This window comes from Hibiscus syriacus, unplaced genomic scaffold, assembly GCF_006381635.1.
Source record: "Hibiscus syriacus cultivar Baekdansim isolate YM2019G1 unplaced genomic scaffold, ASM638163v2 tig00110332_pilon, whole genome shotgun sequence".
Taxonomy (NCBI): Eukaryota; Viridiplantae; Streptophyta; class Magnoliopsida; order Malvales; family Malvaceae; genus Hibiscus; species Hibiscus syriacus.
In genome coordinates this window covers 7,782,303-7,801,998 of record NW_024062688.1, presented here as the reverse complement: position 1 = coordinate 7,801,998, position 19,696 = coordinate 7,782,303, and the positions used below count along the sequence as shown (strand labels likewise).

At 36.3% G+C, this 19,696-nt stretch overlaps 1 protein-coding gene, 1 long non-coding RNA gene and 1 pseudogene across 3 annotated transcripts; 2 read left to right on the top strand and 1 right to left on the bottom strand.

Annotated features, from left to right (window-relative positions):
* Positions 1-200: 200 nt before the first annotated feature.
* On the top strand, positions 201-1,556 carry LOC120119669. Its single transcript, XR_005515855.1, has 3 exons — positions 201-241; positions 871-926; positions 1,485-1,556. It is a non-coding gene; the product is annotated as an uncharacterized LOC120119669 (long non-coding RNA).
* A 1,485-nt stretch (positions 1,557-3,041) lies between these two features.
* Positions 3,042-3,869, top strand: LOC120119667. 2 transcript variants are annotated; one of them, XM_039139471.1, is made up of 2 exons: positions 3,042-3,383; positions 3,554-3,869. In XM_039139471.1, the coding sequence occupies exons 1-2, from the start codon at positions 3,077-3,079 to the stop codon at positions 3,799-3,801; spliced, it is 555 nt and encodes a 184-aa protein (XP_038995402.1). In that variant the 5' UTR covers positions 3,042-3,076; the 3' UTR covers positions 3,802-3,869. The 2 variants fall into 2 exon arrangements, with proteins under 2 accessions (XP_038995402.1, XP_038995403.1); XM_039139472.1 differs by having other exon boundaries at positions 3,042-3,371; positions 3,554-3,868.
* A 13,675-nt stretch (positions 3,870-17,544) lies between these two features.
* LOC120119668 lies at positions 17,545-19,332 on the bottom strand (annotated as a pseudogene).
* Positions 19,333-19,696: the final 364 nt, after the last annotated feature.

The window sequence follows — 19,696 nt, the reverse complement described above, 5'->3', positions numbered from 1 at the left end:
ATATGTTGGCAATGGTAGCCCACCTGGTTTACAAAATGCTTTTGCCTGTTTTCATTTATCTTCATTTTTTAGTTTTCTAATATAATCATCTATACTTTATTGGTGGATTAATTTAAATCAGATTTTATATAGAATGAGTTGGACTGAAAGAATTGTTTTTATAATTATTGATTTGGATTAGATTATCAATAATAATTATGAAAATATAGGAAAAAGTGGAGGCATCCTGATCCTTATATTGGTAAATACTACAGTAGTGTGTTCAATGTTGTTGGTATTATAAGGGACTTTAGTTTCAATCAATGGGGTATGGAAATATTTTTGTCTCTTTTTGCTGATTCGATGTCTTATCTCAAAGAGACCCTCGTATTGGAGAAGGGGAGAGTTAATGGACTGGAGATTGAATGTTTATGTCATCTCAGTACTTGTTGTGTGGAAGGAATTTGTATATGTTCAGGATAATGTTCTTTTGAACTTTCTTGTGAAACATTTGAGAGGGATATAGCTCAATTTTGAAAACGGGATTATTTCTTTCCGATAACCTATTAACTCTTAGTTAGGGTTTTGATTCTTCTCAGATAAACTATACCTTGATTATTACTAGTGAACTTTCATTGACTGTGAGAAACAAGTTTCAGAGAGCTAAGCAAGGTGAAGAGAAATGCTACCAAACTAATGTTATGTCACTTTGCCTCTCTTTGCTTAGTTGCATCCACTTGGTCAATGGTCACCAATAGTTGGTTATTACTAGTAAAGTCTTGCTCTTGCTATGACACATGATCGATCGGTTGTGATTTCCTTATAATGTGCGCACTTTTTGGTTTTCAACCTATTATTCTGTTTGAAGCTAACATCTTTCTCCGTTTGTAGTTCCCTGGGCTCCTGGTGGTTCCAAGTTTACTCGAAACCCAGTCCCGCCATCTGGGGTAATTGTTCAACTCCCTTCTAAACTAACCATATGCTATTTCTTTCATTTCACATGTTTCCTTATTTGCGATTCTTTTTGTACTCTATGCCTTTTCCCCCCTGAAATATTCATCAGTAAGTTATCTCTTTCTTGCTTTTCGAGTAGACATGCACTCTATCTTTATATGTTTCTTTCAATATATGTTTCATAGTATTTATACAATTTGAGATTTGCTCCTCTCACATTTCATGTTACTTTTTTTCAGCCCATTTGCCTTGTACGGTTATCCAATTTTCATAATGATTATCAAACCATCATGCTGCAGATTAGAAGAAGTAATTAGAGAATTCTGTTAGTTTGTCTTGTCTTGTTTCTTTATAGTAGATAGCTTCTTTCTTCCTACTTTTTTACCCCTTTAATTATCTTATTTTACTATATTGTCCCACAATGGGCTTTTTCATCATGTTCCGTATCTACCTGACCTAGATGCTGTCAAGAAGATATTTGTAAATTTGTGATTTAGTTTTATTTGATTTCTTTAGTTTTATCCTGTTCTGATATTCCTTTCTTGTCGCAGATTGAGATTGTGTACGATTATGGTAAAGAAGACAATGACTAAACGAGATCTTTTCTATTCCAAGAAATAAAGGTTAGCAATGTATTTTATCATTTGGATATACATCGTTTTCATATTGAAAATGTATTAGCAGGTTATAACCTGAACTTATTTTCAGTGTTTTTGAGATGTATTCCCCTGATATCATTTACTTTATTTTTGGAAATGATGAGTTTGTTCTTTCTTCACCTAATCAAAATGATATTTGATGCCTAAATTTGAATGATATTTGCACTAAGGTTCTAATCATCTGCCTGAGCATCTTCTGATAAGAAAAATACCATGTCGAATCACGTAGTACTAGGCAGCAGTAAAATGTCTCTCTATGCAGCTTTAGCGATATCATTATTTTTGTGATGCTGAACTTGTTTTTGGTTTCGTTCGCATTCATTGAAGTGAAACGAGTTGAAGCTTGAATAACACTCATGTTGATGCTCCTTGACTTAATTGTTGTCTGGTTTATCATATAAGATCATTGCTTAGATTGAAGGAACCAAATGGTTGTTGACATTGCACAAAAATGCTATGATCATGAAGCCTTTTTGTGACAAACAAATTTTGCCTTAATCTTATATATATACATATTTTTATCTTTTTTCTGTATGACTACTTAGGGCACTTGTCAAACGTGCCGTTGGATACGTTGAAATGAAAGGGTGCACTTTATATGAGCTTTAGGGCAGACTATTATCTAATTAAGATGTGGAACCTAATCAAACTTAAACCTCACATACACATTCTGATACACATTCTGTAGATGCAGTTACTCGAATTCGGATCTTCTAGGGAAAAAAATACTCTTTAACCATTGAGGTCACTCAGTGGTTTCAAAAATATTATGTTTGTATCTAGGGATTTAGATATGAAGATATTCAAATTTGCTTTGATTTACGTAGGACGGATGTAAGATTTTATATTAGGATGCGAACTTAGGAATTATATTGAAAATTTAGGGAGTAAAATGTGAAATTAAATTAATAATAATAATAATATGTAAACTACATGAGAATTTGAAATTTTGAGATGTATGATCGTACTCTATCAGTCCATCCATATTTGGACTCAATAATATCATATATCTTAATCATTCGTTTTATATAGATGGAAATAGCCTTGGATCTTTTAATGTTATGTTTGTTTGTTTAATATATTTTTTAGAAGAATTGGTTTAATAAAATTGGATATTATTTTAAAATTAACCAGTGTACAATAAATGGAATCAAACAAATGCCTAAAACATGTAAAGTCTCATCCCATCCCATTGAAGATAAAAGAGGCAAATACACAAACATTTCATTCCCTCGAAAACTCCTCCATACGAGAAAGTAACGTGATTTCAAAGTTTAGAATTTCATAAAACGTGGCTCATCATCACAATTGACATCTTTGATCTCATAAATCTTGTGGTTTCATCATCTCCATGCAAATTTCATGATCTATCCACCAACGGTGATTCCTGGATTTCTAAGACAAAATCTCCCATTACAAAGCTTTATGTCATTGTAAAATTCAATATGCCTGCTCTTTGTTTTCTCTTGGGAAGATAATCAGCCATGGAGGATGATAAATTTAGGCCGAGGATGAAGAAGATGAAACGCAGGTATGGTATCGTTACACCTGCATTGTTTCGTATAACAGGCTCCGTGGTCACGATGGTATTGCTGTTATTGACCATTTGCTGCGGATTCCGATTGATGATGGAACCTTGGCGGTACCACGCCGTCGGAGCTCGGGCATTTCATGTTGGTGTCACAACCATAATATTTGGTTTCCTGTTTCTGATCGTAGGGCTTTCCATCCTGGCAGACATGCTTTTGAACATATCAGAACAGTTGCCGGACATATCCGGTATGCATCAAGGTAATAACAAAAGGGTGACTCTTCGTTTTAATGCGTTTCTTTTCTTTATTGCATGATGATGAATTTGAGAATGAATCACAAGTAATTTGCTGGAATTTTCTTGATCAGAAACCAGAATGTGAATATGTTTTAGTTGCAAATGCTTGCTCATTGCGTCTCCAATGAAACAGGGCAGCAGGAGACAAGGACAATGTCCAAAGCTATAGGCCAGGTCCTGGTAACCGTACTAACAATGTTCGTGATCTTGTGGGCGACATACACCGGATTTAGGCTCGCAACCGAATCGGGGAAGAGCAAGCAATATCTCTTGACGGTTTCAATCGGAGTCACCACCATTTTATTCGGCTTAATCTATTTCATCATTGGACTTTCCATTGTTCAGGAGCTTGTACTAGAATTTTTGACCCGTTCACAATAGGAAAAAAGAAAGAGACAGAACAATGAAACAGCACTGGCTTTCATCACGGTTTGTAAATTTGTAATGCCAGATGTTTTTTCGAGTTTAGTTCCATGAAAATTCTTTAGTTTTGCAGCAAGCATTGTTCCCATTGTAAAGGAGAATTGAGCCACTGAAACCCTAAGCTTTTGATGTCTCATGCAGATACTTGTTCCCTTCATACAGGTAAAAGGGTGGAAGATAAACAAAGAAATGACTGAAAATTGTTATTTATCGTCTCATGCTCTTTGTCCAGTAAAACAAAAAAACATATGGATCCAAGTAGATTTGATGTGTGTACCAACATTCAGAAATGATATTCTTTTTAAAAAAAATCTGGGTATAGGTCAGATATTTGAATGTTAAAGGTCATTCTTTGTATATTAATTCTGTCTGATGCACGTGTATGAGAATGTTGTTGAAACGTGGCTGCATAGCTGCTGGGATCACACTGAACTGTAATTCTTTATTTTTCTAAACAATGAATTCTTTTGCTTCCACCCAAACACTTTATTTTTCTCTTGTTTTGCCTCAGTTTTTGGCACATGTTAGTTTGCTAAAGTCAACAATTGGCACCAGAGCTGCTATCTTAGGAGCATAGGATTTAAATAGTGGTCTATTATCAGAATAGCGGCCGTTATATAGAGGAAGCGGTGTCGTTCAAAAAATGTTATTGTATGACCGCAATAACATCCGTTATGTCCGTAATTGTTATAATCGCAACGCAACCGAAAACGCGACATCAACCGCCATTTAGATCCCTAGGGGTATGAGTTATTTCTGCGTTGTTGACAAAGTCAGTTTTCTGGTTAACTGTTGTACTCATGTCATCAAGCAGTTTTTCTCCATCCCACCCCCTATTTTTGATGTGATCTTCACAAGGATCATGGCTTGTGAGACTCCTGAGGAAGCTTGGGACAAGCTGAAAGAAGAATTCCAAGGTTCAGTGAAGACTAGAAAGCAGTAACTCATCAATTTAAGGAGGGATTTCAAGAATTTGAAGATGAAAGAAAAGTTGGGAAAATAGACCCCTTGTAATCCAACAATCCCTTTAGATCATAACATTAACAAAAATACTTGAAAAATAAAAGAGAGAAAAACATAATAATTTAATGTGGAAAACTCCCAAATGGAGAAAAACCACAGGCGTTGTAAAAAGACAATCAAGAGAAAAAAAATATTTACTATGTGGAAAATTATTACAACCACACTACAAAATATTTAACTTTCACACATACCCAAGAGCTAAAGTACACCCCAAGAGAATTTCCCTTTAAATTCTCTACTAGTATAACTAATAGTTTTATTGTACACCACTTGTATTTTGGTGATTGACATACATTTAACCAAAGGGAAATGTTCTATTTATAGGCTAAGAATTTTTCCATCATTTGTTAATTTTCAATGTGGGATTTGGCCAATTTTTGCCAAAAACTAACAAATCTCCACCTTGGCAAAAATTTCATACAATTCTTCACCATAAAAACAACAGCTACCTCAATAACACCATTAGCTATGATAGTCACAATTCTAAAAACAAGAATTGTCATACTCCACCATAAGAGTATACACACTTGGAATTCACTAACTACAAGAATTTTTACCTCGACCAGTTCATGTCGAAAAACTGCTAATAAGTTATGGTGCAACTTCCAATGTTGACTTTCTAGGAAGTTCATTAGCCATCGACATCAATTCCACCACACACCTTGCATCAACTGTCAACCAATGCCCATGTGTAAATGTGGACATGCTACCTTTTCATACATCCTTTTCCATGGCAACTCAATTGGTAGCTATCATGCCATGAGGATATATATATTTCTTTACAAAGCAAATTCATCGTCTTCATTTTCAAAGACGACTACATTAGTAGCATCACTTTTGGAGCCATTAGCCGAATTAGCTCCACCGTTTTTGCAATCCTTCTTTAGATGTCCAGGTTGCCCACATCCCCAGCAGATAATTTTCCTTTTGGAGCCTTTATACTTCTTCCTATTTCCACAAACCGACAATGCTCCACTTTCAGAAGATTTGTTCTCTCCATTTTTTAACCTTCTTTCTTTCGAAAGCAGCTTACTTGTCACTTCTGAAAAATTCACATTCTCTTTCCCGTACATTAAAATGGTTTGCATGTGCTCATAGGAAGATGGAAGAGACCAAATATGTAACACCCCCAACCCGTATACCAACCCGGATACGAGTCAGAGATATTACATTGACTTTTAAAACACCACACATTACAAATAATAGTAAAATACTTGAACTTATATTACGAAAATACAATAATATACATATGGTATTATAAGTTTACTAAAATATTCAGAGCATACACAACTTAACTTTTTAATTACATGCCAACATCCATTTCTTAACAAAATGACCTACTGATTAAGTTGCTTCTGATCTGATGGTTGCAGGAGTAATGCTGTCAAGCTGCTTAACCTGTCTCGTCTACTTTCTCGGATCCTACGTGTGAAACACTCACACGCTAAGTCATCGACTTAGTGAAGCAATGTAATAATAATAACAAGGCAATGTAATGAAAATGTCATAATGATATGAAATGAGATGAAAGCTTATACTTAATCAAGGTAGTTTACATCACCATTATCCTTACCTGTAAACATATTACTTTAACATTCATGAATTTCTATTAATGAGTTTATTGGCCCATGATATCATATTGAGAACCTAAGGTATCTGAGTATTGTGAGGTTGTGCACTATGTTATCACCACAGCTCGTATAAATGCACCGAAGTGCCGCGTAGAATTGCACCGAAGTGCCGCGTAGAATTGCACCGTAGTGCCATATAATAATATCCATAAGGACCACATAGAATTCCTTAAGAATCATATACATATGCTAGGGATCACATATGTGTCTCACCAGACTTCACACATGTTCCAAAGAATATATATATATATATATCCCGAAGGACCGCGTAGAATTTTGTCCCGAAGGACCGCGTAGACCCTCTACCCTTGGCATGCCAACTATACCTATAGTTCTCATCTACATAACATGGGCTTTTACATTTCACGTAGTCTATATCGCGTAGACATGTAAATTCTTACCTTTTCACATAGCTCATAACTTTTCCTGCATATTCATGTCATATAATGCATTTTATATGAATTCATGTCATGTCTCATAATACAGAATATGATCATATACCAAGATATAAAATCTAGACTTATCACAAGTCTAGAATTGAGTATATTTCTATAATTATGCTATGCATATGCACTCACCTATATTTCTTTGCCTTTTCCTCGATCGATCCTACTTGTATATTGTTCCAGAACTCGTGTAGGCTCAGTATCTACATAAACATAATTTTTAAGATGATTATCAGATGTCTATGTCTTGAAATTAATCTTTAATAGCCTACCAATTTAAGGAATTAATAGTTTAGTCTTTCTTCTTTTTTTTTCTTCTTCTTTTTTTTTATATGGGGGAATCGGTTCCCCCCTGGGGGTATCGATTCCCCTCAAGCATTCTGGAAATTCATATTCGTTGAGGGGGTATCGATTCCCCTTGAATGGGTACCGATTCCCCTAGCCCAGAAATTCTATTTTGAGCTCGAAAATCATCTCATTTCAGCTCAAACATTCATATTTCACTCCTTTAATACTCTTAACTTTCATACACTTACTTAAACTAATTATTATCCATTCAATACCTCTAAAACTAAAAAAACTAATCATCCTATAGAATTTAAGAATCTTACTCAAATTCCAACTTGTTCTAATTTTAATTCTATCACTCATATTTCTTAATTAGCTTGATGACAAGTCAAATCCAGCTTCTAATTCTTATTATGACCTTTAATCTAAGATTTCATTCAATGGCTCTCAACCTTTAATCTCCCTTAACTTGCAATTCTTTGAGTTCTAGGATCCTTGTTTCTCTCCATCATATTTCCTAAATCTTCATTAACCAAACCCATGCTTAACTCATAAGAATTAATCCAAAAGAAGACAACTCACCTTTGCTTGCAAGCTTCACGGTTGGAGAAAAAAGAGAAGAAGAGAAATGTCTGGAACCTTGTTTATCTCAAATGTTTCCCACGTGATTTATAAAATCACCCTAAGGAATATTTAATTATTTCACTTACTAAATTACTCTTTTGCCCTCATAATTTTCCTTCTTTATAATTCAATCCTACATCAAATAACTCAAATAGGTCATTGAACTCTTCCATCATTTTACTTAAATCACCAAATGTTAAAACTTTGCAAATTAATCACTAACCCGGCATGGAGGATGTTACAAATCTCCCTCCCTTAAGAAAAATTCGTCCTCGAATTTTCAATAAGAAAAGAGATGGGGATACTGATTCCTCATATCCTCCTCACGCTCCCATGTTGCTTCCTCTACTTTGTGATTCTTCCATAAAACTTTAACCAATGGAATAGTCTTGTTCCTCAATTGCTTAACCTCATGAGCTAAAATTTGAATCGGTTCTTCCTCATAAGTCATATCCGGTTGTACCTCGATCTCTTTTGGATTTACGATATGGGAGGGATCCGATCGATATCTTCGAAGCATTGAGACATGGAATACATTGTGAATATTTTCCATTTCTGGTGGTAAAGTCAATTGGTATGCTACAGGTCCCACCCTTTTTACAATCTCATATGGTCCAATAAACCGGGGACTTAACTTTCCTTTCCGACCAAACCTCAACACATTCTTCCATGGAGATACCTTTAAAAACACTTTATCCCCAACTTCAAATTCAATCTCCTTTCTTTTAAGATCAGAATAAGACTTTTGCCGATCAGAGGCCACTTTGAGGTTATGCTGAATTTCTCGAACTTTCTGTTCTACATCTTGAATTAAATCCGGACCAAGAATACTTCGGTCTCTTTGAGTTCATACCAATTTAATGGAGTACGACATTTTCTTCCATATAATACTTCATATGAGGCCATCTTTATACTAGACTGATAACTATTGGTGTAAGCGAACTCTGCCAGCGGTAAATACTTTTCCCATGATCCTTTAAATTCCATTACGCATGCTCTCAACATATCTTTCAATATCTGAATAGTTCTCTCTGATTGCCCATCAGTCTGAGGATGAAAAGCCGTACTAAAGTTTAAACGAGTCCCCAACGCTCCATGCAAAGATTTCCAGAATCTAGAAGTGAATCGAGGGTCTCGATCAGAGACTATGGAAACAGGGACTCCATGCAATCTAATAACTTCTCTAATATACAGCTCTGTATATTTTTCCATAGAGAAATTCGTTCTAACCGGAAGGAAATGCGCTGACTTAGTTAATCGATCAACAATTACCCAGATTGATTCTCTTTTGTTTGGAGTCAAGGGTAACCCCGAAACAAAATCCATCGTAACATTTTCCCATTTCCATTGAGGAATGAAAAGCGGTTGCAATAATCCTGATGGAACTTGATGATCGGCTTTGACTTGTTGACATATCAAACACTTAGACACAAATTCGGTGATGCTTCGTTTCATCCCTGACCACCAAAATCGATCATTCAAATCCATATACATCTTGGTTCCACCCGGGTGCATCGTTAACGGACTGCAATGAGCCTCTGTTAATATTTCTTTCTTCAAGTCATCATTGTCGGGTATTACAATTCTTTCTTTACAATATAGATTTCCATCTGACTTAATCTCAAAGTCTTTAATCTCTTTGTTCTTTACTTGTTCAATTCTTTTCAAACACACTTCATCTTTACTTTGCAATTCTCTTATTCGTTTCAACTATGTTGGTTTAAGGGTTAATTCTGCACAAAGACCACCGTCTCCCGTTAAAGATAATCTTGCATCCATAGCTCGTAAAGCTGCAAACGTCTTTCTACTCAAAGCATCTACTACCACATTAGCCTTTCCGGGATGATAGTCAATTATCACATCATAATACTTTAAGAACTCTACCCATCTACGTTGCCTCAAATTCAATTCTTTTTGAGTCATCAGGTACTTCAGGCTCTTATGATCCGTATATAAGTGACAACGCTCCCCATAAAGATAATGACGCCAAATCCTGAGAGCGAATACTACAGCAGCCATTTCTAAATCATGAGTGGGGTAATTCCTTTCATGTGGTTTCAACTGTCTCGATGCATACGCTACCACCTTTCCTTCTTGCATTAATACACACCCCAACCCGTTATGGGATACGTCACTGTATACTACAAAATTCTTACCAGATTTCGGTTGAACCAATATCGGAGTTTCCGTCAGAATTTTCTTTAAAGCTTCGAAACTTTCTTGACATTCAAAAGTCCAAACAAATGGTACGTTCTTTCTCATTAACTTTGTTAGAGGCAGCACAATCATCGAAAAATTCTTAACGAATCTTCGATAGTAACCGACAAGTCCAAGAAAACTCCGAACTTCAGACACATTCTTAGGAACTTCCCAATCCATTATAGCTTTAACCTTCTGAGGGTCTACTCTAATCCCAACTGCCGAGATCACATGCCCCAAGAAAATTACTTCGTTTAGCCAAAATTCACATTTGGACAATTTCGCATAGAGATTTTTATCCTTGAGAATTTGCAAAACTAGCCTCAGATGTGTGCTGTGCTCTTCAATGGACTTCGAGTAAACCAGTATGTCATCAATAAAGATAACAACAAAGTGGTCCAGATAGGGCTGAAAAATCCTGTTCATGAGATCCATGAAAGCAGCTGGTGCATTCGTTACTCCGAATGGCATTACGATGAATTCATAATGACCATATCTCGTTCTGAAAGCCGTCTTCGGAATATCTTTCTCCTGGATCTTCAATTGATAATAACCCGAACGTAGATCGATCTTCGAAAATACCGAAGCTCCTTTTAGTTGATCAAACAAGTCATCAATGCGCGGAAGGGGATACTTGTTCTTGATGGTCACCTTATTAAGCTGTCGATAATCAATACAGAGACGCATTGATCCATCCTTCTTCTTAACAAATAACACCGGAGCTCCCCAAGGTGACACACTTGGTCGAATAAATCATTTTTCTAACAACTCTTGCAATTGATTCTTTAACTCTTGCAATTCTTTCGGAGCCATCCGATAAGGTGCCATTGCAATTGGAGCGATTCCTGGCATTACTTCATTTTGAAATTCTACCTCTCTATCCGGAGGTAATCCTGGCAACTCAGCCGGGAAAACTTCAGGGAATTCTTGAACAATTGGAATCTCCTTTAGCCCTTTCTCTATAGCTCTTAAATCTATTACATTTGCAAGAAATCCTTGACATCCCTGTAACAATATCTTCTTAGCTGACATTACTGACATTACATTTGCTAAGGGATTAAACTTTTCACTGCTCATACTTATCTCTGTTCCTCCTGGACTTTTCAGGGTTACCTTTTTCAATCTGCAATTAACATCTCCATAATAACGGAACAACCAATCCATTCCCAGAATCACTTCAAACTCGTCAAAGGGTAATTCCATCAGATTAGCAGGGAATTCAATTCCCTGAACCTTTATGGGACACCCCTTACAGACTTTATTCACCCGGGCACTATGGCCTAACGGAGTTGTTACTATAATCTCATTACTCGTAGCTTCTAAGGGAATCCTCAACTCCTTTACTAACTTACTTGTAATATAAGAATAATCAGAACCCGGATCAATCAGTACCAATACTAATTTATCATACAATTGAAAAGTACCTGCTATAATATCAGGGTCATCACGGTCTTCACTTGTCTTTAGATTGTACACCCGTGCGGTTGATCGAACTTCAGGTTGAGCAGAGAATTCAGACGGGTTCCTTCCTCTGCCTCTTCCTCGTCCTCTTTGTGAGGAAGAACCAACTCTTCCAGATGGTGCAGGCTCACCAACAATCAATGGACAATCCCGGATAAAATGTCCGGCATCTCCGCATCGAAAACAAGTCCCAGCAACCATCCGACAAGCCCCCATAATGGTTTTTCCCACAGTGCTGACACTGTCTCACTTGACTCGGAGTAGATCTCCCAGCACCAGATTCCACTGACTGCGTCTGTCTAGGTCTTGCCTGACTTGCTCCCCTAGTAGACGATGCAACTGATTCTGATCTAGCTTGTGATCGAAATCACGAGTCTCTTCCCCTTTTTTGATGGTACTGAGCTAGAAGAAGCACTCGTTCTCTTTGATGTTTGAACTCTAAAATCCCCGAATCTCTCATTCTGAGCTCTTTCAAGAGCCTTGGCGCGATTGATCACCTCTTGGAACGAGGACAAATTTAACACTATCAACATCTCTTTCAATCTAGGGCGTAAGCCCTCCACGAACCATTCGCAAGCCTCTTTTTCGGTAGGCACAAGCTCGGATGCAAACCTACTCAGCTTGTTGAACTCACATTCATACTCATATACAGAACGGTTCATCTGTTTCAAATTCAAAAACTCCTACTTCATTTGCCGAATGAACTGTTCTCCTATGTACTTGTTTTTGAATTCATCTAAGAACAAAGACCAAGTCAACTGGTCACTGGGCATCCTTATGGTGACATTCGTCCACCATATCCTCGCCTGACCCCTCAATAAGGATACAGCTACATCTAACTTCTCCACTTCAGAACAGTGGAGACCATCTAACATGATTTTCAAATCATTCAACCAAAGATCCGCTGACACTGGACCTTCCTCAGCTTCTCCCTTAAATTCAGGAGCTCCTAAGCCTCTCAAATCTTTTGCTACATTTATTCTTTGAGTTAGTGGAGCAGAAGGTTGAAGACGCGTCAGAATAGCGTCTAACGTTCTGAAGAACGTATCTTGATCTTGCACAGGCACTCCTTGAGATGCCTGTTCTTCACCTTGCCTGGCCAGTGCAGGTGAATTACTGCTTTCAGCATGCCTATCATCTCCCGCTTCACTTCGGGAACTATTATGTCCGGACATCTAATAAGAATAAACACATTGTTCTATTAGCAAAACAACATACTCATACTATACCAGATCAGAAGTTCTCACTATTTGTTGGCATGTATTCCATTTAAAGACTCTATAGACTCGGGTTTATGCCTAGAATCGGCTAAACCATAGCTCTGATACCATTAAATGTAACACCCCCAACCCGTATACCAACCCAGATACGAGTCAGAGATATTACATTGACTTTTAAAACACCACACATTATAAATAATAGTAAAATACTTGAACTTATATTACGAAAATACAATAATATACATATGGTATTATAAGTTTACTAAAATATTCAGAGCATACACAACTTAACTTTTTAATTACATGCCAACATCCATTTCTGAACAAAATGACCTACTGATTAAGTTGCTTCTGATCTGATGGTTACAGGAGTAATGTTGTCAAGCTGCTTAACCTGTCTCGTTTACTTTCTCGGATCCTACGTGTGAAACACTCACACGCTAAGTTATCGACTTAGTGAGGCAATGTAATAATAATAACAAGGCAATGTAATGAAAATGTCATAATGATATGAAATGAGATGAAAGCTTATACTTAATCAAGGTAGTTTACATCACCATTATCATTACCTGTAAACATATTACTTTAACATTCATGAATTTGTATTAATGAGTTTATTGGCCCATGATATCATATTGAGAACCTAAGGTATCTGAGTATTGTGAGGTTGTGCACTATGCTGTCACCACAGCTCGTATAAATGCACCGAAGTGCCGCGTAGAATTGCACCGTAGTGCCATATAATAATGTCCATAAGGACCACATAGAATTCCTTAAGAATCATATACATATGCTAGGGATCACATATGTGTCTCACCAGACTTCACACATGTTCCAAAGAATATATATATATCCCGAAGGACCGCGTAGAATTTTATCCCGAAGGACCGCGTAGACCCTCTACCCTTGGCATGCCAACTATACCCATAGTTCTCATCTACATAACATGGGCTTTTACATTTCACGTAGTCTATATCGCGTAGACATGTAAATTCTTACCTTTTCACATAGCTCATAACTTTTCCTGCATATTCATGTCATATAATGCATTTTATATGAATTCATGTCATGTCTCATAATACATAATATGATCATGTACTAAGATATAAAATCTAGACTTATCACAAGTCTAGAATTGAGTATATTTCTATAATTATGCTATGCATATGCACTCACCTATATTTCTTTGCCTTTTCCTCGATCGATCCTACTTGTAGATTGTTCCAGAACTCGTGTAGGCTCAGTATCTACATAAACATAATTTTCAAGATGATTATCAGATGTCTATGTCTTGAAATTAATCTTTAATAGCCTACCAATTTAAGGAATTAATAGTTTAGTCTTTCTTCTTTTTTTCTTCTTCTTTTTTTTATATGGGGGAATCGGTTCCCCCTGGGGGTATCGATTCCCCTCAAGCATTCTGGAAATTCATATTCGTTGAGGGGGTATCGATTCCCTTGAATGGGTACCGATTCCCCTAGCCCAGAAATCCTATTTTGAGCTCGAAAATCATCTCATTTCAGCTCGAACATTCATATTTCACTCCCTTTAATACTCTTAACTTTCATACACTTACTTAAACTAATTATTATCCATTCAATACCTCTAAAACTAAAAAAACTAATCATCCATATAGAATTTAAGAATCTTACTCAAATTCCAACTTGTTCTAATTTTAATTCTATCACCTCATACTTCTTAATTAGCTTGATGACAAGTCAAATCCAGCTTCTAATTCTTATTATGACCTTTAATCTAAGATTTCATTCAATGGCTCTCAACCTTTAATCTCCCTTAACTTGCAATTCTTTGAGTTCTAGGATCCTTGTTTCTCTCCATCATATTTCCTAAATCTTCATTAACCAAACCCATGCTTAACTCATAAGAATTAATCCAAAAGAAGACAACTCACCTTTGCTTGCAAGCTTCACGGTTGGAGAAAAAAGAGAAGAAGAGAAATGTCTGGAACCTTGTTTATCTCAAATGCTTCCCACGTGATTTATAAAATCACCCTAAGGAATATTTAATTATTTCACTTACTAAATTACTCTTTTGCCCTCATAATTTTCCTTCTTTATAATTCAATCCTACACCAAATAACTCAAATAGGTCATTGAACTCTTCCATCATTTTACTTAAATCACCAAATGTTGAAACTTTGCAAATTAATCACTAACCCGGCATGGAGGATGTTACAAAATAAGTCTCAATGCTTTATCTTCATCATCAATCTCCACTCCAATAGATTCCAGTTCAGAAACAATCCCATTGAGTGCACTAAGGTGGTCAGAAATTTTTGTACCTTCTTCCATTTGCAATTTGTGAAATTTCTCCTTCAAATATAACCTATTTGAAAGACTTTTAGCTTGGTACATTTCCTCAAGCTTTTCCCAAAGCTCATTTATTGATGACCATCTAGCAACATTAGCAAGAACATTTTTGGCTAAACATAGAAAAATCTGACTTGCTGCTCTCATGTCTAACTCCTCCCATTCTTCTTCACTCATCTTGGATTTTCCCTTGTCTCCACTGCTGTCACTAGGTTTATCTGGTTCCTTTCCTTCAGACAAAGAAGCTGGCTTTCCCTTTAAGGCCTTATACAATCCAGACTGGATTAGTATATCCTTGACTTGTACTTGCCACAGCCCAAAATTAATTCTCCCATCAAATTTTTCAATATCAAATCTGAAACTCATTTTTGCTCAACAATGCTACAGTGATCTCACACGTGAATAATGAGTGAACAATTGTGTCTACAAAATGCACTAAGAAAGTTTCCAGGAAAGATTGGGGGGACACAAATGGTACTGCTTAAGTCCCAACCTCCTTAGGCTATATAGCCTTTATGACAAAACTTTCTTGCTGCACTTACTTACACAATACCACACTCAATAAACACAATAACGTATTTAAAGAACCTCCAGTTGGACCACAACAATTTCTAAAAAAATCTTTTCTGATGTAAAAGATCGGACAAAGCCGCAACCACAGAGCATACTAAGAATTTTAAAGAAATTCCTACACCGCCTTAAAGTTTATCTTTTACAACCATTGGCTCCGATACCAATTGTTGGGAAAATAGACCCCTTGTAATCCAACAATCCCTTTAGATCACAACATTAAAAAAAATACTTAGAAAAATAAAAGAGAGAAAAACACAATAATTTAACGTGAAAAACTCCCAAATGGAGAAAAACCACAGGCATTGTCAAAAGACAACCAAGAGAAAAATATATTTACTATGTGAAAAATTATCACAACCACACTACAAAATATTTAACTCTCACACATGCCCAAAAGCTAAAGTACACCCCAAGAGAATTTCCCTTTAATTTCTCCACTAGTATAGCTAATAGCTTTCTAGTACACCACTTGTATTTTGGTGATCGACATACATTTAACCAAAGGGAAATGTTCTATTTATAGGCTAAGAATTTTTCCATCCTTTGTTAATTTCCAATGTGGGATTTGGCCAATTTTTGCCAAAAACTAACAAGAAAGTGAGAATGTGAAGCAGTATTTCAGACAGAGTAATGACTATTGTTAATAGCATTGGACTGTTTGGTGATAAATTTAGTAACAATACTTGTAGAGAAATACGAGTCCAAGATCTCCTCTTTTGGAGACTCAAGGGTCTATCCAGCATTTCCTTGTCTGAGCTGATAAATATATTTTATGCTCAAGAGCAAAAGTGTGGATGGAAGAACATTCGGAGGGTGCGTTTTATGCTTGGAACAAAGACAAAGGAAAGAAGTATCCACCTTGTGCACACTGTCAAAAAATCATTCACTTCGATAAGTATCTCTAGTTTAGACATATCAATGTAGATCTTATAAGCAACTTGATCACATGAAAAGGGTTTGCAAGAATAGATCCCAACAGCAGCAAAATGCACAAGCTCAAACTGCTGATGGAAACCGATATGGGGAGGAGGGAATTTTCGTTGCATCTTTTTATGCAACATGCAACCAAGCTAAAGATGGTTGGTTGATGGATTGAAGTTCAGATTAATCCAACCATAAATACCATCTCCCACTTAAATTAGGTGCAGTTCGGATTTGTTTTTCAATCGGGATTAATCCAACCATAAATATCATCTCCCTCCTAAATTAGCATTCAGTCTAGAATAGATGCTATATGTTCGATGTTTGCCTCCCCTCTAAATATGCATCTTCCAGAAACTTGGTAGCATGTACCAGGTATGTTATTTGAGCTCGACTGTGAGCACCAGAAAATACGCGTCTACTATAAGCATCTGCAATTTATTTCTCAAGTTTTTGCTTGTAATTCTATCATTTTCGCTTCGATACGGAGAACCTACACATCAGTATTTTGATAATAAAACATTCGATATGAATATGTAATTTGTTACTTTCCTCTATCGAAAGCCATATTAAAAGCATTAAGGAATTATGGATTGATTTAATCAACCCTTTAATGAGTACTTTCTCCTAGTGAATGCCTGGAAATTGGGATCTTCTTTCTTTTCAGGCTGCACCTGTTTAGTCTGTTTACCAGGTTCCTGCAAAATAGAAGAAATAACCATCTTATAGCTTGATTCTTTTTATTACTCCCTCCTAAATTAGCATTCAGTCTAGAATAGATGCTATATGTTCGATGTTTGCCTCCCCTCTAAATATGCATCTTCCAGAAACTTGGTAGCATGTACCAGGTATGTTATTTGAGCTCGACTGTGAGCACCAGAAAATACGCGTCTACTATAAGCATCTGCAATTTATTTCTCAAGTTTTTGCTTGTAATTCTATCATTTTCGCTTCGATACGGAGAACCTACACATCAGTATTTTGATAATAAAACATTCCATATGAATATGTAATTTGTTACTTTCCTCTATCGAAAGCCATATTAAAAGCATTAAGGAATTATGGATTGATTTAATCAACCCTTTAATGAGTACTTTCTCCTAGTGAATGCCTGGAAATTGGGATCTTCTTTCTTTTCAGGCTGCACCTGTTTAGTCTGTTTACCAGGTTCCTGCAAAATAGAAGAAATAACCATCTTATAGCTTGATTCTTTTTATTAAAAGTTCTATAGTAGACTATGTCTAGATATTGCAGAAAAGCAGAGAACAAAATAAAGCAGTGCACCTGTTTTGTTTCCTTAGGACGGTTGACATTTGATCCAAATACGAGCTTGCCCTGAGCCTGATGTGTACTACTTTGTGAACTAGCTCCTGATGAAGATTGCCTACTATTCCCATTGGAAACAGAAGGTCCCTTGTCTTTCATACGGGTTGAAAAAACTGGTGAAGAAGGCTGCTTAAGAGGCTTCCAATCCAAGCGTCTACCAGTACCGGTAAAGGCACAGAACTTTGGTTCAGCCTCTGCAGGAGCTTCTTACACTGAAGAAAAAATTCGTTTTCCTTAGAAAAAGAACATGAAACATCATAAGTTCTATTATGAACTCAATTGCACTATCCTACACAGATGTCAATGTCTTTTTATATCTCAGTAGTCCACAAGTCAAAAATTCCCAAAAGTTAAAATTACAGAGGGTGGAACAAGATGAGAAAAATATTCCAACCAAGCATACCAGTAGCATCTTTCTTATTTTTGCCGAGCAGTTGTACATCATTCGACTTTAATACCACAAAACAAAATCTTAGGAAAGTGAAAAAGAGGCAAAAATAAGACAGCATTTAAAGTATGAGCAAATGAGTTAGGAGCAAGTATGCAACATAAACCAGTATATGATATCTAGCAAAGATATGAATAAGTAACCTTGAGACTTTGCCTTGCTTGAAATTGGAACAGCAGGCCTTTCCGGCTCTTTGAAATCCAGGGGAGGAGCAAAATCCACCTCACAGTCAGTCTCAATGATACTTATTGCATTGGAAGGCTTCGTATCTATGATATATACGTAGTACTTTTTATTGTTATATGCAACCATAATACTGTCCCCAGTGGTTAAACAGGAATAATTCCTCAATGTTGTCTCTAAGCTGCATAATAAAAGAAATGTGATAATCAGCTTGTAGAAAACAGGTAGGTAATCCCATAACAGCACGAAACAAAAACATATTCAAGGAGTTAAGTTCCTCGCAAATCAGGCCAAATACAAGTAAACTCATTTGGCTCACAAATTCGTTAAGGTACATGATTAAGTACATGAACTGATAACAACTTAAATTCCCTTTCAAGCTGATCATCTAACACCAAAGAATCAAGCATACATGCATTTAGAAACCTATCCACTCACATAGCTTTTGGGTTTGAAATATCCAAAAAGTCCTTCGTGTGGGGTTGCAATTTAACATAGGTACCCTTTGGAAGAGTTACGTTTTTTACCCCCACAATATCTCCCTCCTGTAGAAGCAAATTCTCCATCATCTACATGAACACCATAGAAACAACAGGCCAACAATCAGATAAGTAGGAAGATTTCCTACATTTCACTGGACCAAAAGAAATACCACTATGCTACTTATGTGAAGCATATACAAACCAAAAGACGCATAGCCTACCCAATATGGCATATAGATCATGCCTTCTTGAGCAATGAACTCTAGTACTCCACAATGAGAGGCACGCTCAGCAGCAGCGTTACGGAGCTCAAATAACATTGGATAATCAATATGCAGAGTATCATAAGGCTAGATTAATGAGAAACAAAAAGACCAATTACAGAAGTTAAATTGCTGCCAACATTAAAACAACCAACCTAAGCGATCAAGTGCAGAAGGAGGCATTATGACTGGAAGAACCATGAAAGAATATATATTAAGAAAGTTATACTTTAGAAAAAAAGGAACATATTATGGAAACTATAGGTTATAAAGCTTACTCTTATCACCACTTTCAATTTGTGGCTGTGGGAAAACATAGAACAAAACAGGATCAAAGTCATGAGAAAGGAAAAGAAGCTAAAAATTTTGCAGGATTAGATATCATAAACCTTAAAAAAAATACTAAAAAGAATATAATCAAATACGGTAAGTTAT